The 21,735-nt window shown below is 39.2% G+C and overlaps 1 protein-coding gene across 8 annotated transcripts in view; it reads right to left on the reverse strand.

Moving 5' to 3' along the window:
* tsc2 (TSC complex subunit 2) overlaps nucleotides 1-21,735 on the reverse strand; it is an 81,278-nt gene that overhangs the window by 51,077 nt on the left and 8,466 nt on the right. For 6 of the 8 annotated variants that reach the window (XR_015760596.1, XM_043711192.2, XM_043711191.2 and 3 more), the window contains exons 3-15: nucleotides 21,595-21,681; nucleotides 21,017-21,124; nucleotides 18,671-18,815; nucleotides 17,070-17,187; nucleotides 10,631-10,679; nucleotides 8,111-8,236; nucleotides 7,218-7,291; nucleotides 6,919-7,045; nucleotides 4,405-4,548; nucleotides 1,931-2,068; nucleotides 1,109-1,212; nucleotides 666-747; nucleotides 19-174 (exon numbers count right to left, since the gene is read on the reverse strand). Coding sequence is in view for 7 of the 8 variants with exons in the window: in XM_043711192.2 (XP_043567127.2) it covers nucleotides 19-174; nucleotides 666-747; nucleotides 1,109-1,212; nucleotides 1,931-2,068; nucleotides 4,405-4,548; nucleotides 6,919-7,045; nucleotides 7,218-7,291; nucleotides 8,111-8,236; nucleotides 10,631-10,679; nucleotides 17,070-17,187; nucleotides 18,671-18,815; nucleotides 21,017-21,124; nucleotides 21,595-21,681 (1,458 nt within the window). In the remaining variant the exon portion in view is untranslated. Of the gene's footprint in view, nucleotides 1-18; nucleotides 175-665; nucleotides 748-1,108; nucleotides 1,213-1,930; nucleotides 2,069-4,404; nucleotides 4,549-6,918; nucleotides 7,046-7,217; nucleotides 7,292-8,110; nucleotides 8,237-10,630; nucleotides 10,680-17,069; nucleotides 17,188-18,670; nucleotides 18,816-21,016; nucleotides 21,125-21,594; nucleotides 21,682-21,735 lie in introns of those variants that run through there. The other 2 variants (XM_087997975.1, XM_043711193.2) reach the window with 1 other exon arrangement.

Raw genomic sequence — 21,735 nt, forward strand, 5'->3', positions numbered from 1 at the left:
GTAATGCTCATAAAATACCTTTTCTATAATATCCAAGAGATTATTAAATTGAGGTGTGTTGCAGTCTTCTGCCAAGTCCACTAGCAGCTGAGAGGCTAATTTTCGTACCATATGATCTTTATCATCCGCAATATGCCCGAGCTGGGGGATCACTATAGCTTCAATCAGCTCCTCCTGTTTAAAAAACAAGAAAGCATTTGCCGTGAATTAACAAGCAATACCACAAAACTTTGTACACTCTCAATATTTTTCTCTGGATACAAATATTCCAATGGAAAATATCCAAATTCAAACTCAATGTATGACATTTGTAACTCAAGTTCCCTTTTGCAAATTTAAATACTTCAGCTGATTAAAGAAAAAGCAGACTTAATTAAAAAAAACTTATGAGGGGCTCACTAGGCAAGGGTTGCACTACTGCAAGGACATAGAAATGCAGAGTTTGGATTGCTGTCATGCTCTCACCTAACTGCACTGAGGTACTTCACTTCCACTTAGAATGCCCCACAGCTATACATTCACCAAAACTGAGTTTTATATGCAAAGTTCAACAATACTGACCTGCAGTGTACCATTTTTATGGCAGACCATGATGTGATCTTAACACACAGTTATACAGAGTTTCTACCCTACTTTAAACATCACTCTTCAACCCTTGTACTTACTTCATACAATTGCCGATTGATGCTCAAAACAAATGATAAAACATCAAGAGCTTTCTTGCGAATGGTGCTCCGATTCTCATTCCTGCAGAGATATGACGACATTGGACTAAGAAAATGTTTAACCACTGCAGTATTTCACACAAAAATAAACTGCAGTTATTTTTCTATATTAATAGAAGTGCACATTGCCCAAAAGGTACATCGAAGGTGAAAAACAAAACTGAAACAGAAGCTCATATAGTACATCAGGACATCATCATCTCAATCAAGATGCATTGCAGTGGTAAAGAGTTGTATCCTAAGCATTAATTGGTCTATTTTGAATACCATAAATTTTCTATATCCTCCCACCCCACAGAATTTATCTAAAATAGTCTGACAGAAACTATTACTAAGATAAGTACTGGGCATGGCTAGTTGCAGTCATGAAGTTGGCTGCTTACCTGAAGAATTTCTCCATTAGTTCCTGCAGATTTTGAATCCAGTAGTGTTTTGCAGGATGAATAGACTGAGCCCGGTAGGATACAAGTGTTAGGACAGAGACCTCCTTAATAATTTAAGGCAGAAATATATAGAATGTTAATGTACACTAGTACTTAAACTTTGTCACAAGAAAAACAAGCATTTGATTCTAGTACTTCATAGGCTTATTCCCTGAACCTTGCAAGATTGGAACAATTTAGAGCAAAAAGTCATTGTCATTTATCACTAGGCAACTGAACGTAAGGACCATGATGGTGACTTGTCAGCTTGGTTTGATCTCTCAGTTCAGATATGTACACAGTTTATGTTTACTCCGACAATAAGTGACTGATAATCCCTTACAGGCTGAGGCAGGAGAAATTTAAATGAAGAATAAGGAAATAATAGTGGCTATGAACAAATATTTTGGACTTGTCTTCACAGTAGAAGGCAAAAATTACTCAATGTAATGGATTACCAAGGGACAAATGAGACAGAGGTAATTAATATCAGTAGAGGAAAAGTATGATGTATCAGAGAGAACTACGAGCTGACAGTCCCTTGGATCTGGTGGTTTACAGCTGAGATGCATTATTTGGAAAGACCAAGACTGACGATATTACTGAATAGAGGAGCAGATTCCCGGGGTATTGGGCTAATTCTAGTTTCTATGCTTTGTTATGTGCATAGATTATACTTTGCAACTGTTTGGCATTTATCTGAACGTGTTAGCTTGAATATTTTCTACTCTGACAAACTGCAGTTTACTAAAAGGGGTGATTGAAGCAATTTTCGACTCTTACCGGTCTCTTATCAGAGCACTTCTCAATCAGTGTGAATAATCGCTCCTGCGGACCATGGTAATCATTCTGCTCATACAACTCCTCTATAGTGGTTAACAGTTCATGTACAATAACTGACAGCTCATGGCTACCCAGTGTCTAAAGTACAATTAGGACAAGAAAACATGATTGGTACATTAAAGTAATACCTAATCACAATGTCAGGATGCAAGAGTCACAGGCAAGTCATTTGAATTCATTCCAAAGAGTGGTAATTATAACAAGACTTGCAGCAGTTAGAAATATTTTACACAAAAGGAACCGAATTCACGATCAAAAGCAAGTGAAGTTCCAATACCAAATAAACAGAGGAAATACGTTTTTCCTTTTAAGCTCAAAGTTATTCCAAGCACAATTGTCTATTCATTGCCTGATGATGATGAGCCTTACTGGACTATCTCAGATGACTGCTAAGATTCATTATGTTGAAACCATGCAAGGGGATGGCTTTTTTCTTGATCAGATATTAATGAGCCAACATTTTCACGATCGTCTTTTGTATCTTCATTTCTTTTAAACTGATTCTCAAATTCTCAAACTGCCAGGGATTTGAATTCACTGATTAGGAGCCCAGTAACGTCACCACTAACCTGTGGCATCCACGCTTAAGGAAACTTAAGCTTTGCAGCTTTGACTATGAAAGCACAAATAACAAAAGGACTGACAATAGGAGAATTTTTTATTTTTTTTAAATGAACTCGGCCTAACATGATCCACCCTGACACGGCGTTGGAAACAGATTCAATAGTATTTTGAAAAGTAATCGAAGGTTTGATTACGAGTAGTCAGTATGGCTTTGCGAGTGAGATCATGCTTCACAAATTTGTTAGAATTCTTTGAAGAAGTGACCAGGAAGGTTGACAACGACAGTGTGGTAGACGCAGTCTATATGGATTTCAGTAAGGCCTTTGATAAGTTTCCACATGGTAGGCCATTTTGGAAGGTCAGATTGCATGGAATTCAGGGCAAGCTGGCAAATTGGATATAAAATTGGCTTGATGGTAGGAAATAGAAGGTAATAGTGAAAGGATGCTTGTCGAACTGGAGGCCTGTGACTAGTGGAGTGCGTCAGGAGCCGGTGCTGGGCACATCACTGTTTGCTATGTCTATCAATGAGTGGATGAGAATGTACAAGGCATGATTAGTAAGTTTGTTGATGACACTAATAGAAGCAGTATCATGGACAGTGAGAAAGGTTATCAGACATTGCAGCAGGGGAAGACCAGCTGAGGAAGTGCGCCGTATTGAGTTTAATATAGATAAGTGCGAGATCTTGCATTTTGGAAAGTCAAAACAAGATAGGAATTTTATGGTGCATGGTAGGGCTGTAAGGAATGTAGTGGAACAGAGGGATCTTGGAGTTCAGGTTCACAGTTCTCTGAAAGTAGAGTCACAGGTAGACAGGGTAGCAAAGGCGGCTTTTGGCACACTGACCTTCATCAATCTGGGCACTGAGTAAAGAAGTTATGTTGCAGTTATATAGGACGTTGGCGAGGCCGCACTTGGAGTATGGTGTTCAGTTTTGGTCACCTTGCCAAAGGAAGGATGTTATTAAACTGGAAAGAGTGCAAAAGAAATTTATAAGGATATTGCTTGGACTCAATGATCTGAGCTATAGGGAGAGATTGGACAAGCTAGGACATTTTTGTTTAGAGCATAGGAGACTGAGGAGGGACCTTATAGAGGTGTATAAGGTCATGTGGCATGGATAGGGTGAATGCACTCTGATTCCCCACATTTGGGAAAAAGACTAAGACTAGACAGCATCAGTTTAAGGGTCGGGAAAGACTAAAAGAGAACCTGAGGGGCAATTTTTTTTTTAACAGAGGGTGGTACGTGTACGGAATGAGCTGCCAGCGCAAGTGGTTGAGGCGGGTACATTAACAATATTTAAAAGGCATTTGGACAAATACATGGATAGGAAAGGATTAGAAGGATATGGTCAAGTGCAGGGAAATGGAGTTAGTGTGGACGGACATTTTGACTGGCATGGACCAAAGGGCCTGTCTCCGTGCTGTAGGATTCTATGAATCTATGTATGCTTCAAAAGGAAAACTTTGCAAGATTATGCAAAAAGAGACAGGAATGATCTGTTTCAAACTGTTGGTACAAGCACAATCTATGCTGTGATATTTTAAATAATTAATCACAATCTCATTGTAAAATTGATTTCAAACCCAATATGCCTGTTGACATCACAAATATGTCTGAAATGATTGACAGTTTAGGAACCTTCACAATGGGAATAAAATTGAACAGTGCACAGCAGCTGACACTAACTGACGATCAGTTTAACCTGTTGTCGAGTGAATATTTTTTCTCTCTCCAAAGAACTTTATTTGAATCAAGTGTACACCTTGGACACAGAACAAGTAACTTGAAGCTCAGCCTAACGGTAAATGTTAAAATTCAAATACACCCAACTTCAAACTCACCTGGATTTGTTGAAGTAACCTTTCAATAATATTTAAAAGTTGTTCCCAGGTAACCACCTGCAACTCTTTTCCATATTTTTTGATCAGTCTTGTGATAGACAGGACAATTTCATAGGAAACTACTGCATTGGCACTTGTCATAGCCTGAAAGAAAATCACCAGTTGCAATTTTATTGGATTTATTTTTATACAAATCCCAATTTGAGCAAATTGTGTAATGACCCAGTTACAGGGTTTAATAATGTTTGAAATATCGCCAAGTATCCAATATCGGCGAAGTTAGAGCAGCTAGAGCAACTAATATTGTTGAAAATTATTGCCAATTTTGCTTGAGTTACTGAATTATCAATATAGTCAGTATTAGTGTTTAATATTAACGGAGTTACAAAGTGCCCAACACTGACTAGACTAGTGTGGAATATTAGCTGAGTTTTTAATGCTGAATGAATTCGGGAGTGTCTAAAATTCTGAGTAAGTTACTGATTGTTGAATAAGGGTTCAGAAAAGATTTACAGTGCACAAGGATATTGCAAGGTTGAGGCGTTTTAAGCTAAAAGGAGAGGCTGAAATTATTTTCTTTGGAGCGTCGAAGGCTGAGGGGTGACCGAGTAGAGGTTTATAAAATCATAAGGGGCATGGATAGGGTAAACAGACTAGGTATTTTCTCAGGGTGGGGGAGTCCAAAACTAGATGGCATAGGTTTAAGGTGAGGGGGACAAAATTTAAAAGGGACCGAAGGGGCAACTTCTTCATGCAGAGGCTAGTGCGTGTATGGAATGCACTGCCAGAGGAAGTGGTGGATGCTGATATAATTACAACATTTAAAAGATATCTGGATAGGTATATGAATAGGAAGGGTTTAAGAGGGATATGGGCCAAGTGCTGGTAAATGGGACTGGATTAATTTAGGATATCTGGTCAGCATAAATGAGTTGGACTGAAGGATCTATTTCCTTGCTGTATATCTCTATGACTTTATGACCACAGCTAAACAGCGTGTTGTACTAAATTGCAAACTTTGGTTTGCAGTGGGAGTAGTTAATATTGATAATGAATCTGTATATGATGAATTTTGACTAGATTTCTTATCTGACATTGATTAAATGTTGAGCATAGACTGAGTTATTACATAGGGCCCTATTTGGATAAGTAAAAGAAAAGTAAACACTTGTTTTAGCAACACTTCCACTTAGAGACAACAGAACTGGCTATAACAAAGAAATAGCAGACCAATTAAATGTATACTTTAGTTCTGTCTTCACAAAGGAAGAGACATAATGGGGCCTAATGGGAAGGAACAGCTGAAAGAAATTAATATTAATATTAGTTGGGAAGTAGTTGAAGAAATTAACAGGACTAAAGGCAGATAAATTCCCAGTCCTGATAACCTTCATCATAGAAAACTCAAGGAAGTGGCCTTAGAAATAACAATATTTTTTATTTATTCATTTTTTTGTGGGATATGAGTATTGCTAGCTGGCCAGCATTTATTGCCCATCCCTCGATGCCCTTGAGAAGATGGTGGTGAGCTGCCTCCTTGCAACGATGCAGTCCACCTGCTGATGGTTGACCCACAATGCAATTAGAGAGGGAATTCCAGGATTTTGCCATCTTCCAAACTTCTACAGACTCTAGAAAAGTCTCTCTGGATTGGAGGGCAGCTAACGTAACCCTACTATTTAAGAAGGGAGGCAGAAAGGAAAGAGTGAATTGTAGATTGGTTAGCTTGACATTGATAGTGGGGAAAATAGAACATAGAACAATACAGCGCAGAACAAGCCCTCGATGTTGCGCCGACCTGTGAACTATTCGCAGCTCGTCCCTCTACTCTATCCCAAAATCATCCATGTGTTTATCTAAGGATTGTTTAAATCTCCCTAATGTGGCTGAGTTGACTACATTAGCAGGTAGGGCATTCCATGCTCTTACCACTCTCTGCGTAAAGAACCTGCCTCTGACATCTTGGAAGAATTAGGGGGTCTGTCATAGAAATCTACAAAATTCTAATAGGATTAGACAGGGTGGGTGCAGGAAAGATGTTCTCTATGCCTGGGGAATCCAGAGAACCAGGGGTTGGTGCCCAAGGATAAGGGGAAGGCCTTTTACGAGAGATCAAAGACGATGGGGAGAAGGCAGGAATGGAGTACTGAGTTAAATAATCACCCAGGATCATATTCAATAGTGGAGAAAGCCTAGGGGCCAAATGACCTTCTGCTGCTCATATATTCTATGTTTCTCTAACAAGGTGGCAGTTGAGGAAGACAAACATTTGACAGTCATAAGTGTGTCTTTTCATATTTTTAGCAATGTTTATTGCCTTACATTTGGAAAGCAAACTGAATATTGATCCCTAAATTAATGTTGTTCTAATGTCAGTTATTGGATTGGCTTTACAAGTTCAAGGGAATAAAGTCTGCAACACAAATAGTTTCTGTCAAAAGGAAACAGTGTGAATTCAAAGTCCCAGTTTAGGAAAATAAGCTACTGTCTAGTTAAAAGATAACCCAATTTTACCTTATAAAAAGAGGGTAAAACGGATGTTGGGGTACTCTTCAGGGTAAAGAGACGATGTGCACCCCAAAGAGCCATTCCAACAAAGAATACTGCACCTCTCAATAAAGCCGCATCATCCATGTGCGCTCTAACATTAGGACAACAAAGTTTAAAACATCAAAATTATTGACAGGATATCCAAGAGCAGCTAAAATTATACACATTTTACTACATATGAAACAACTTGGAAAAAAATGACAAATTACTGAAATACTTTCAGCACTTTTAATTAAAAGTATAGAATAAAAATATAACCATACTTATCCTCCATAATGCGACACATTGTATAAATTGCACTGTGGCCCAGATGAGTTCCCAAGACTTTGCGCATCAGCTGGAAAAGAACAAACCCTTGAGCATTTAGGTCAATGTCAAAGTCCTTGCAATTAGATACAGCTTACACTGGGGTGCCAAAACTATCCAATATTTAGACACATTATACCTATTTTGCTCTTAAAATATATTTATTTACTGGGTGCAAAATTCTATGCAATACAGTCCATCAATTCTTTATTTTAACAATGGAGCACAGTTGACATCAGATGAGTGAATTGTCTCTCAGAAATATGCATCTAATATTCAATAGTGTCAATGGGTGTAAGCACAGACCCCAACTGTGATTTCTACCTGATACAGGAACTCCAAGACGTTCATCTATAGGGGAACAAACAGGCCAATCTGATCAACAGATATGTGTGACCTATAAAGTCACCTGTTGTCTTAAACAAAAAAGCATCTTCCAATTCTGGAGTAATTGCATACTCACCAGAAACAGCTACTGCACAGCCAACAGGTTAAACTTTTGCACTTTAAAAACAACCATAAATAATTGTGAACTGAAAAGGGGTCATTAATATTTTTTTCAAAATACTTTGTTCACTGTTGTCTTACTCTAACTAAACAGCTAAATGGTTTGAAACGTCAAACATCTGCAAGGGTTGCTTGCAATTATGTTTACATAAGAATTTTAAGGCTTCATTACTTATCAAGTATCATTTTGATACTCATACTTGCCAAATAACGGCAAAGTTGTTGGCGACATCTTTGTAAACATAGCCTGTGGACGAACTTCTTAGGGGAGTTAATCTAATTTTCAAAAAGTGATTTCCAATATTTACACTTGCATTGTGACACAAGTGCTAAATCAAATTACCTTCCAACAGGACTCACAAAACTCCTTGACATTAACCGTGCGGCAAAGCGTAATGATAAATCCCGGAAGAGACTCAGAAGGCAAAGAGTTATAGCAAACAACGGCATCGAGGACTTGTAAAGAAACCTGAAACAAATGTTTTTTTTCTACATTAAAATGTGTTAAATATTAATTTGAGTGTACAAAACATGCCGTCGTCCAAAAACATACACTGTGTAATCACAGGATCTATGGCATCAATACAAAGCAGCACCTATGCAAGTTATTTTTAGCTCTTTGCTCACGCTATACACACACAAAATGGGATTAGAGAAATGGAAAGCAAGAAGAACATTTGAGAATAGTTCTTGCATGGATAATAGGATGACAATCATTGCTTAGGCTGAACTTATACTTCACTATACATTCAAACTATGCCATGAGAACCTGCCTAAAACAATATAATCAAATCTTTAGAACACGAATCTTGACCACAGGCAACCTGAACACCTCTCCAATAAGATGCAAATTCAGAAACATCCTGAAATTGCTTTTATTTATTTTTAGCCAATCATCATGTTCAGCAACTGAGACTATAAATTTAGCCAATGAATTATCAAATGAATGGTGGACTAGGCAAACATGATAAACCCAAGTAACACTGCAAGCCATTTCCAAAGGCAAATACACATGTAGCACATGGAAATCATACCAGTGTGGCTCCTAGAACTCTACAAACATAAATTCGGAGCAGTAGACCAATCGGCCCCTTGAGCTTGCTCCACCATCGATTAACCTCAAGATCATGGTTTATTTGACTGCAATCTCAAATCCACATTCCCACCCACCCTGATTATTTTTACAGTGAAACATTTTTGTAAGAGACCACACCATTTTACTTGTTTGGACTATCGTCTGAAAATGAGAAGAACAGGCACTGCTTTAAAAAGTGGACAATGCGAGGAGTTAATTGCAGCTTTAGAAAAAAAGCTAACTGATGTACGTGCAACAATGGTACTTTTGAGAGACAGTGCCCAGATAAAACAAGACTAGCTGTATGTTGAAGCCACATCTTCCCAGAGATGATCTTTTGATTTTTAAGTGGCACCGGTTGTTATGGATTCAGGACAGTTCAACTCAACAGACCCCTGAATGGCCAGGATGCAGTTTAGTACACATTCAGTGAGGAGACTGAAATGGAGAGAAGCAAGAGCCCTTCATAGCTAACTGCATCAATCTTATTCTCTCCCCTTACTCTGTAATGTTGTTCTCTCCAATTTTCTGTCAAAAGAGCAGTAAAGCAAACATCTAGAACTGCTGAAAGAAATACAAAGACAATCAAAATGACCCTAAGTCCAACCAAGCAACCAGTGAATTAAGACTGATCATCATGGACCAATAACCTCAAGACATCATCGAAGAAAGGAAAAGGACTGTAGAACCAACCCATTTAGGTTTGTAATTTTACACCAATGATACAGAATTATGTTCCTCTGGCTATTTGGTCCCTCCACTCATAAGATGTGTTTGTTTGCGCATGTTAGTTGAGAGGGGTAAAGTCCAAGAAATAAACTAGAAATCATGCCTTTTTAAACTGCTCTTTTTAAAGTTAAGAGTCTTGCAGTAATTTTTTTTTGCTACTGTAGTAATTTGGTGTGGATTATTTTTTTATGCTAATTAATAGCAAGTCAGAGGCAAAATGGGATATGGGGTAGTTTAATTAAATCTTAACATTTGTCACGATACCAGGAATAGTGGGACTTTATTTCCAGTGCATTCCTCCAGTGGGACATGACACATTCAAGGGCTTTACTTCCACCATCTTTTCAGGAAGAGAGTTCCAAACACCCTCAAACCTCAGAAAAACATTCATCTCATCTCAGTTATAAATTGGCAACCCCAATTTTTAAGAAGCGATCTCAAGTTTGAGAAATTTTATTTGAAACATCATCTGCTTGCGAATTCAAGCTTAACCTCATTGATTTTAATACATGTTAACCATCTTAACAAATGTTCATATACTCAAGTCTGACTGCTTCGAAAGAACAGCAGTTTTACTTGCAAGAATTCTACAAGTATGTGAACATTCTGGTTTGAGTGTGATAGAAGATCTATTACACATTCTCACTTGGCAGCCTGTGTTTCCATCTTCTACTAGTGTGACATTAAAATGTTACATGTAAACAGTCACATCTTCATCACACAAGCTAACTACTCTAAAAGTATCAATTTTAAGGAACAGATATCAAGTTCACATCAATTCATATCTTCACAGTGCCTACATGAAAAAAAATCACAGAAATGTAAACAACTCATCTAATTTAAGATTCTGATTCAATTGCCAAAGAAACACTTACAGGTACATTATATTTACCCAGAAGGTTTTACATGAAACAATAATACATAGCATACTACACAGATTTATGTTTGCAGTTAAAGGAGCTTTCTAAATCATTTAAAATACTCTGCTGAAAACTGGCAAGTACTGAAAATCTCCATTGTAACATAAGGCTGTGTACATACTGAATACCAGACACTAACCTCTATATCTGTTGGCACTGTGGTCAGATTACAAAGAACACAGATTTTACTGCAAGAGAACAAAGCAATACATAACTCGTTAAGACTATACATTACTGTATCACTATAAGAGAAAAAAAAATTGATAAATCAGCAAATTAAATTGAACAATCACACACCTTAAAATAAAAATAGAAAAGTTCAAAACTACTCACAGCTGTTTTATTATTGTAACATTATATGATTGTGTATTTTAAAGAGGTTTTAGACAATTCGGAAATAATTTTGTTGTTATTCTGAAAGGAGGCCAAATGGATAATAACAGTATGAGGTGTGGAACAGTTGGTGCTACAGTATGTCTGCCAATACAACAGACATGAAATATGTTGAAATCAACAGAAACAGACATGAGTATACCAAGTTCTTGTATGACAAACTGTTACTGCATGTAAATCAAGCTACAGCCTAAACCAGTTACAATAGGCCACATAGCTTTATCACAATTCTTCCCCCTTCCCTTCTCAGCCACAGAGCCAGAAACCTGGCTGCTGTGGCTTTCAGATATGTGGATCATTGGGATACCTTCTGGGGAGCGTGACACTGTACAAAAAGGACCGGTTGCACCTGACCTGGAGGGGCACCAATATCCTGGGCGAAAGGTTTGCTAGAGCTCTTCAGGAAGGTTTAAACTAGATTGGCAGGGGGGTGGGAACCTGAGCTACAGATCAGATGATGGAGGAGGTAGTGAATGGCCAGACACAGCGTGCAGAGACTTGTGAGGAGGGATAGGCACTTGACAGGGAAAAGGTGCAGTCAGTGTGATGGGATGAAATGTGTCTATTTTAATGCAAGAGATATCAGGAATAAGGATGACAAACTCAGACCATGGATTAGTACTTGGAAATATGATATGGTGGCCATTATGGAGACTTGGATATCACAGGGTCAGGATTGGTTGTTAGGTGTTCCAGCATTTAGCTGTATCAAAAGGAATAGTCGGGGAGGGAGTTAAAAAGAGGTGGAGGAGTGGCATTGCTAATCAGGGATAGTATGACAGCTGCAGTAAGGGAGATAGTCAAGGAGGGTTTGTCTACAGAGTCAGTATGGTTGTAGGTCATAAACAGGAAAAGAGCAGTCACTTTACTGGGAGGTTGTTTAAGAACCACCTGCTGATAGTGCTGGACAGGTTTGTCCCACTGAGGGAAGGAAGGGATGGTGGGTTAAAGAACCTTGGGTGACAAGGGATGTGGAACATCTAGTCAACACTAAGAAGGAAGCTTACTTAACATTGAGGAGGGGAGGATAAGTTAGGGCTTTAGAGGGTTGCAAGGTAGCCAGGAAGGAACTGAAGAATGGAGTTAGGAGAGCTAGAAGGGGGCATCAAAAAGCTTTAGCAGGTAGGATTAAGGAAAACCCTAAGGTGTTCTACAGTAATGAGATGAACAAGAGGATGGCCAGAGCAAGTGTAGAGCCGATCAGGGATAGTGGTGGGAACTTGCACCTGGAGTCGGAGGAAGTAGGGCAAGTCCTTAATGAATACTTTGCTTCAGTATTCACTACCGAGAGGGAGTTTGAGGTTTCTGAGGACAGCATGAAACAGACTAATATGCTGGAACAGATTCATGTTAGGAAGGAGGATGTGCTGAAAATTTTGAAAAACACAAGGATAGATAAATCACCTGGACCAGCCAGGATATACCCGAGGATACCACAGTAAGCAAGGAAAAAGAGATTGCTGCACCTTTGGTGATGATCTTTGCATTCTGACTGTCCACAGGAGTCCACAGATGATTGGAGGGTGGCAAATGCTATTCCTTTCTTTAAGAAAGGGAATAGGAATTATCCTGGGAATTACAGACCAGTCAGTCTTACGTCAGTGGTGGGCAAAGTACTGGAGAGGATTCTGAGAGACAGGATTTATGATTACTTGGAAAATCATAGTTTGATTAGAGATAGTCAGCATGGCTTTCAGAGGGGCAGGTCATACCTCAGAAACCTTACTGAATTCTTTAAGGATGTGACAAAATACGTTAATGAAGGTAAAGCAGTGGATGTGGTGTACATGGATTTTGGCAAGGCATTTGACCAGGTTCAAGAGTGTGGTGCTGGAAAAGCAAAGCAGGTCAGGCAGCATCTGAGAAGCAGGAAAATCGATGTTTGGGGCATAAGCCCTTATCGGTTTGATACGGTTCCCCATGGTAGGCTCATTCAGGAAAAAAAAGGAGGAATGGGATACTGGGAAACCTATCTGTCTGAATACAGAATTGGTTGGCCCATGGAAGATAGAGTGTGGTGGTAGATGGAAAGTATTCAGCCTGGAGTTTGGTGACCAGTTTGTTCCGTATGGATCAGTTCTGGGACCTCTGCTCTGTGACTTTTAGAAATCTGGATGAGGAAGTTGAAGGTTGGATTAGTCAGTTTGCCAATGACACGAAGGCTGGTGGAGCTGTGGACAATGTGGAAGGGTGTAGTAGGTTGCAACGAGACATTGACAGGATGCAGAACTGGGCTGATAAGTGGCAGATGGAGTTCAACCTGGGAAATGTGAAGTCATTCACTTTGGAAGGTCAAATTTGAATGCAGAATCCAGGGTTAAAGGCAGGATTCTTGGCAGCGTGGAGGAACAGAGGGATCTTGGAATCCATGTGCACAGATCTCTCAAAATTGCCATCCAGGTTGATAGATTTGTTAAGGCGGCACATAGTGTATTAGCAGGGGAGTTGAGTTTAAGACCACAAGGTTATGCTGCAAGCTCTATAAAGCCCTGGTTAGAGCACTCTTGAAATATTGAGATCAGTTCTGGTTGCCTCATTATAGGAAAGATATGGCAGCTTTAGAGAGGGTGGAGAGGAAACTTATCAGGATGCTGTCTGGACTGGAGGGCATGTCTTTTGAAGAAAGGTTGACAGAGCTAGGGCTTTTCTAATTGGAGTGAAGGAGGATGAGAGGTGATTTGGCAGAGGTCTACAGGTTTTTGAGAGGCAGAGTGTGGATATCCAGAGACTTCTTCCCATGGAAAGGTCTATCATGAGGGGGCATATTTTTAAAGTAATTGGAGTTAGGTTCTTTACTTAGAGTGGTGGGTGCGTGGAATGCACTGCCAGCAGTGGTAGTAGAGTCAGATACATTAGGGACATTTAAGCGACTCTGGGGTAGGCACATGGAGGATAGTAAAATGAAGGGTATGTAGGTTAGTCTGATGTTAGAGTAGGATAGAAGGCAGGCACAGCATCGAGGGCCGAAGGGCCTGCATTGTGCTGCACTGTTCTATGTTCTGTAAGTATTGGTTTTTAGACAGTAGCAGCAAGCTACATTATTGGGGCTACAATAAAGTTAGTGATTTTTGAGAAGATTTGTAGTTCAGGTTGATGATATGGGTATAAATTAGCTTGCTGAGCTGGAAGGTTTGTTTTCAACATTTCGTCACCATGACTAGGTAACATCATTAGTGAGTGTCTCTGGTGAAGTGCTCGGGTATGTCCCACCTCTCTATTTATAGGTCTTGGTTCCTTAAGGTGAGTGATATCGTTTCCGGTTCTTTTTTTTTCCCAAAAGGGAAGGTAGATGGGACCTAAGTCGATGTGATTATTGATGGAGTTCTGGTTAGAATGCCATGCCTCTAAGAATTCTCATGCGTGTCTTTGTTTTGCCTGTCCGAGAATGTGTGTATTGTCCCAGTCAAAGTGGTGTCCTTCTTTGTCTGTATGTATGGAAACTAGTGATAGTGGGCCGTGTCTTTGGTGGCCAGTTGGTGTTCATATATCCTGGTAGCAAGTTTCCTGCTTGTTTGTCCGATGTAGTGTTTTTTGTTTTACAGTTCTTGCATGGTATTTTGTAAATGGCGTTAGTTTTGCTGGTAGTATCTAATGGTTCATTAGTTGCTGTTTAAGTGTGTTGATAAGGTTTATGGGCTACCATGATGCCAAGGGGTCTGAGTCATCTGGAAGTCATTTCTGATATGTCTTTAATGTAAGGTAATGTGGCTATAGTTCTTGGTTGCGTTGTGTCTGCTATTTGGGTTTGTTTCTGAGGAATCGACGGATTGTGTTTATTGGGTAACTGTTTTTCTTGAAAACGTTGTATAGATATTTTTCTTCTGCTGTTTGCAGTTCTTGGGTGCTGTGGTGTGATGTAACTCGTTGGAATAATGTCTTGATGCAACTCCGTTTGTGGGTGTTGGAATGATTGCTTCTGAAGTTTTGTATTTGGCCGGTGTGTGTTGTTTTTCTGTAGACGCTCGTTTGAAGCTCTCTGTTAAATGTATGTTCAATTGTCTCATCTAGGAATGAGAGTCTGTTGATGTTCTCCTCTTTTTGTGAATTTTATGAGCGTCAGGATGATACTGTATGTTTTCTTTAATTTGCTCCATTTTGTGATGACAAAGGTGTCATTCCTGTAGCGGACCCATATTTGGGTTGGATAGATGGGACGGCAACTTGTTCAAGTCTCTGCATTACTGCATCTGCTACGAGCCCTGATATTGGTGATCCCACGGATGTGCCGTTGACTTGTTTGTAAGTTTATTTTATTGAATGTGAAGTGGGTGGTGAGGCACTAGCTTGAGAATGGTGTCTTTGCTGATGAAGTTGGTGCTGTCTGGTGTTTGTGGTCTTGGTTTTCCTAGTAGTGATGTCAGTGTTTCTTTGGCCAGGTCGATGTTAATTGATGTGATAAGGGCTGTAGTGTCAAAGGAGACCATTATTTCGTCCCCTTCTACCTTGGTGTCTTTGATGGTGTACAGGAATTTTTGGGCGGAGTGAATAGAGTGACATGAATCTTCAATTAGATGTTTTAGTTTTTGGTGGAGTTCCTTGGCTAGTCTGTATGTTGGTGTGCCAGGTAGAGAGACTATGGGTCTGAGGGGGCCCCAAATTTGTGTATATTTGGTAATCCGTAGAAGCGTGGCGTTGGATCCATCTGGTTTCATATTTTTAAAGTCTGCCCTGTTTAATTCTCCTGATTTTTTAAAGTCTTGTTAGAAAGGATGAGATTCTGTTTAGTCGTTGTGAGGTCAGGTCTATCGCCACCTGCTGGTAAATGTCAGTGTCTGCAAGCAGAGCATTTGCCTTTTTAAGATTGTTATTTTAAACAAACCAGACTGTCATGTAACCCTTATCTGCAGGAATTATTACAATGTTTTTATCTTTTTTTAAGTCTACATGGATGACACCTTTGTCATCTCAAATTAGAGGAAACATACAGCACCGTCAACTATATCCTGACATGCATAAAATTCACAAAAAAGGAGAACATCAACAGACTCTCATTCCTAGACGAGACAGTTGAACGTACAGTTAACGGAGAGCTTCAAACCAGCGTCTACAGATAAACAACACACACGGACCAAATACTTAACTTCAGAAGCAATCATCCCAACACCCACAAACAGTTGCATCAAGACATTATCCAACGAGCTACATCACACTACAGCACCCAAGAACTGCAAACAGAAGAAAAATACCTATACAATGTTTTTAAGAAAAACTGTTACCCAATAAGCACAATCTGCTGATTCCTCAGAAACAAACCTAAACAGCAGACACAACGCAACCAAAAACTATAGCCACATTACCTTACATCAAAGACATATCAGAAAAGACTTCCAGACTACTTGGCATCATGGTAGCCCACAAACCTACCAACACATTAAAACAGTGACTAATGAACCTAAAGGATCCATTAGATACTACCAGCAAAACTAACACCACTTACAAAACACTATGCAAAAACTGTAAAAATAAAACACTACATCGGACAAACAAGCAGGAAACCTGCTACCACGATACATGAACGCCAACTGGACACCAAAAGACACGATCCACTATCACTAGTTTCCATACATACAGACAAAGAAGGACACCATTTTGACTGGGACAATAAACACATTCTAGGACAGGCAAAACAAAGACACGCATGAGAATTCTTAGAGGCATGGCATTCTAACCAGAACTCCATCAATAAACACATCGACTTAGGTCCCATCTACCTTCCCTTGAAAACAAAACCAGAAATGACATCACCCATCTTAAGAAACATAAGACCTATAAAGAGAGAGGTGGGACATACCTGCAGAGCTTCTCTGGAGACTCTCACTGATAATGTTACCTAATCATGGGGCGAAACGTCTGAAAAAACCTCCAGCTCTGCGAGCTAACTTACATGCTGTAATAAGTTCTTCATAAAAGAAAAACTGGACAAGGGATGGAGGTACAGGGAACACACAGGGAGAACCAAAGTCAAATGTTACTTTTAGTTTATGATAAGCGCCATTTATTAGATCTGCAAAAATCAACTCAGGGCTTGTACATGTCAAGCGCCTACATCGGGCTATCAGAGGCTATCACAGGCTTTAGCTTCACATGGTTAAGAGTACTTATGCATTGATAAGCAATTTAGATAATTCCAACCATCACCCATACTTTTTAACAGCAAATTTAATTAAACACCCATACATACTCACTGGACTATCTGAGCCACAATCAGATCCAGGTAGCAGCTGTTGAATTTGACAAGATTGACTAGCACCTCCAGAAACTCCGCAGTGAGACCAATATCCAACCACTTGAGGACAAAAGAGGCTTTAACACAAAAAAAGAAAAACACACAGACACACAGGCAAGATCATATATTGCCTACAAAGCAACAGTCTCATTCTTAAACAGCACTGACTTAATTGTCAAATAATAAAAATACATCCATTTATTGGTATTCAAGTCTTGAACAGCCAATAATTCAACCAGTTAAAGTTGAAAGCTCAAAATGCAGCAAAGCATTTCAGGGATCAAAAAATATCACACAGTTGGGAGATGCAGGTTCACACGCTGCTCTCCTTCTATGTGTATTCTTATGTACTTAACCTTTGTTAAAATACATTCACAAAAAAAATGAAGGGAAGGAGTCATCTCACTTTACTTTTGATTGCTCTCCAAATAGTCAGTGTCAGGCCTTAAGAGAAGGTCTGGCAGGTGGTCAAATACCCTATTAGCTGGACAGGCTCCATGGTGCAGAAATATCCAAATGGAGACAGATAGAAGAATGCAGGAATATTTTCAAAAGAAAACAGTACATTGTGTGAAAAATAAGAATTCATGTCTATGCACTCCATGGTACAAAGTGAATTCTGGCACCATCATTTTTATTGTTGGGATGGGACTTGGGTCAGGCACATAGTAAACAATCTATTTTACACCAGGGTCTATTTAAAAAGCCTCAGCAAACTACAGTAAAGAGGACAAGAGAAGTCTCCTAATAATAGCAGGATACTCTTTCCAGTAAAATTAAATGAGTGAAGGATAGCTACATCTGGTAAATTAGCTGCACAAAATCAGTTTTAGTTGTTTACAGCAGGGACGTCTCCAATGTAACTGTTTGGAGGAAATTAGCAAATTATCACCCAGTCTGGCTGAGAATAATGGTGTCACTACATGCAGCCTTAAGAAAATTGTAATTGTTTGTTACCCTTATAAGAACTATAAATTCACCGTTTAGCTGTCTGCAAGATCATTTCTCGGCATTTATGTTAAAGCAATATGTCAAATGGCATAGAAAACACTTGGAAAAAAGTTAAATGTTCAATATCTATTCTGAAGACATTTCTAAAGGATGATTTGCTTTAATGCATGGCACCAGACAGGTATTAATACAAATGGTGTTGAATTTTGAGGGAAAGAAGTGTGTGCATGCATTCCTTTTCCTAATTATTTTAATGCCATTACTGCAATTAGCAAAATTTTATTATTAGCACTATGATTTCAAAACCAGATCTACAAATTTTAACGGTGTCGATGCTAGTCATGATTTGGAGATGCCGGTGTTGGACTGGGATGTACAAAGTTAAAAATCACAACATCAGGTTATAGTCCAACAGGTTTAATTGGAAGCACTAGCTTCCTGATGAAGGAGCGGTGCTCTGAAAGCTAGTGCTTCCAATTAAACCCACTGGACTATAACCTGGTGTTGTGTGATTTTTAACTTTGAACAAAACTTAAGTTTGAGTTTCAACAAAAACTTCAGCATCAGCCTAGCCATTCAAAGACCTTTCTAAATACGTCACACACATACACAGATCTTCCTCCAAGTAGGTGATGTCTTTTCCATTTTCTGTTAGCGCTTTGAAGACGTCAAGTCTCTCAAGCAGGTCACCATTCACTGGGTAATCCTTGATGATGAGGAAGAAGTGTGCACGGATTGGCCCGAGTCTTTCTCCCTAATTAAATGAATGTACTCAGTCAGTTTGTTAAATAAACTGGAGGAGGGATTTCATAGTACAGGTGCACAATCCTTTATCCGAAATGTTCTAAACCAGCTGGTTTTCAGAATTTTTCGAATTTCAGGATAAGTGACAGTTTGATGGCGTAATTTTAAAAAATCTTCCCAAACAACAGACTTACGGTGAGTAAAACAGGCCCCGAAACAGATTTGAAGCCTGCCAGTGCTGGGCCATGCCCACACGTCGCATCTGAGTGACAGGGCATCAAATAGGTGTGGACTTGGGTTAACTGCACACCAAACAACATTGTTAATGAGAAAAAAAACTTCACAAAAAAAAACCTTTGGACTTTGGAGCTTTTCAGATTCCAGATAAAGTGTTGTCTACCTGTATAACAACGTACCTTTACGTAAGTGCAATTAAAATAGTAAAATATCCAAACTTGCCTTAATCACTCCAGGCTATTGGTATACTCAATCCATTTGCCTTCTCAAGACAAAGAGACTTTCATAACATTTTTATAACTATTTCCAACCAGTGACTTGCTCCTGCAAAAGGTTAGTCTCATTGAAGGAACAAACTGCATGGTGTAGTGTCATGGCAACAGACCAGAATCCCAAATTGGTATGGACACTTTTCAGCATTTAATTCCAAAAGCTATTTTTAAAGAGGGCTGCTGCAAATAACAACAATACAAAAAGTACAAACGAAAATTTTAGGCTGGCTGGCAAAGTCCTGCAGGGGACATGTGAATATCACACCTGAAGAGAGTGTTAGGGAAACACATAACAAAGGGGGCTGAATATCGCTCCCCATCACCCCAGGCTTTCAGCAGACAGCCACTTGTTTAAGACATTTTTTTCTGTTTCACCTTTCCAGGAATATGTAAAAAGAGTTAAAGACAGAGAGCAACTCTGGTCTCTGTGTGTTAGCTGAAGGAGAGCTATCAGATGTGCCTGTGAACAGAAGTATTCACGTACCCTAGTCTGGGTTCGGGTGCTGAAATTCTGTGAAATTCACAGTCAAAGAATCACCAATAGCCACCCCTCATTTTGCAGATATAAGCATTCTCATCTGAGTGCTGGACCATTACTAGCCAGCAAGCCAGTCAAAAAGGAACAGGTCAAGAAGAACTCTGAGTGTTCTTAGTACTGTTAGCAAATCAGCAAAAGTAAAACAACCCAAAATGAACTGTTCACCTATCAAAGTTCCATTATTTTTCTTCTCAAAGACCGATCTGCATATCTTTGAACCTTTATCTTTTTGGACTCGTGGCTTATTCCTAATCTGTGCATATTTGCATTGTGCTGTTAATAATTTTTGCATTTGAGAGCGAATAAGTTCACAACTTTCTAACTCAAGAAAACCTGGTTAAGTTGGCTCATTTTAGAACATTAATTCATGTAATCTGGAAGAAAGATATCCACAAAGGAGGGGACTTTTCTCATTGCGACCAGCCATAGTGAGGGTTAATAAAGGAGGAGAACCAGTTCACCTGTCTTCATTCAGGAGCTGAACAATTTGGGGTGCCTGTTTGGAACCATAATAATTTGGGCTCACCTGGGGTCTAGTCATAACTACAGGTACATACACAATTGTTAATGCAGTTCAAAGCAATGGTGAAGAATTGGCAGTAGATTTCCAAATCAGGCTGGTTGGCAGCTTACAAGTATAGAGAATTTGAGAACTTTGCGCCCGCCATATCTGATGACATGCGTAACTTTTAAACATGTCGTAAAATTCTATGATATTGTGGACATTCATTCCTAAAGGTTACTTTATTACAATTTGGCAGAAAAAGGGATGTGTGAAGCCACAGAGTGAATTGGTGATGATGATGATGAGAATTTTAAAATGGAGGCCTTGCTAGGCTAGGAAACAATAATGAATGGGGCTAGGAAAAAAATAGGATAGAGCAGAGTTGCAATAACTCAAGCTTATGCAATGTGGACAATAGGCCAGTCAGGAAAGCATTAGAATAGTCAAATATAGAGGCCAGAAAGGCATGGATGAGAATTTCAGCAGATGTGCTGAGAGAGATTGACGTCGTTATCGAATAGGGAATACTGAGGAATTAAAGCAGTAATATTTTTAAAGGGAATAAACTCAATTCATAAGACTGTTACTGCGATAACAGAAGAAATGAAAGGATCATGGAAGTACAGTTCGAACCAGGATAAAACTACTGTTTTGCTCACCTGTCCCTGAATAATAGCCTTCATCAGTTGCAATACTGCATGCCTAGCCTCTGAGTGTTCATCAGAAATCAAGTCATCCACAGCCTGCCACACAGCTTCCACTGCATGCTTTAAATACACAAAAGAAACAAAAGGGGAAAATTTACATTAAACAAATAGAAACACACATTCCAAAAATGGGAGGAAATGACTTGCAGAAATCTAAGTTAAATGAAGACCGAAAGAGCTTGGTGCTGTAAATGAAGCATAGAAGGACATTCAGCCCATTGCACCTAAACTGAATGAGTTAATTAGTCAGTCCACTCCTCTTGCTCTTTCTTGTAACCCAGTAATGTTTTTCTTTTTTAGGCATGCATCAACTCCTCTGAGCATTACCATTGTATGTTTCTACCTCTTTTTAAAAGTAGCACAGTCTGGAACACAACTATCGAGATAAAACTAAAATATTGGAGGTGATAAAACTATTTCAGCAATAACTGATTGTCTAAATTGTACCATCATTGTCTTAACCTGTAAAAACCATGGTTCCTACAACTGGAGGAGCACATCACTAAAAGAGTGCTAAACATGCTTATTACCTCTTCAAACTTCCTGGTCCTGGCTAGGTCACAAACATGGCCAATGGTTTTTATTCTATTGTAAAGTCCACACTCTATGTTCAGATCCTGAAGCAATAGAAAAAATATACTCTCAATGACAGTGTTCCACACAAAATAGAC

The sequence above is a fragment of the Chiloscyllium plagiosum genome, unplaced genomic scaffold, assembly GCF_037043375.1.
Source record: "Chiloscyllium plagiosum isolate Xiang-an unplaced genomic scaffold, Cpla_swu_hap1 HiC_scaffold_20, whole genome shotgun sequence".
In the NCBI taxonomy this organism is placed as follows: domain Eukaryota; kingdom Metazoa; phylum Chordata; class Chondrichthyes; order Orectolobiformes; family Hemiscylliidae; genus Chiloscyllium; species Chiloscyllium plagiosum.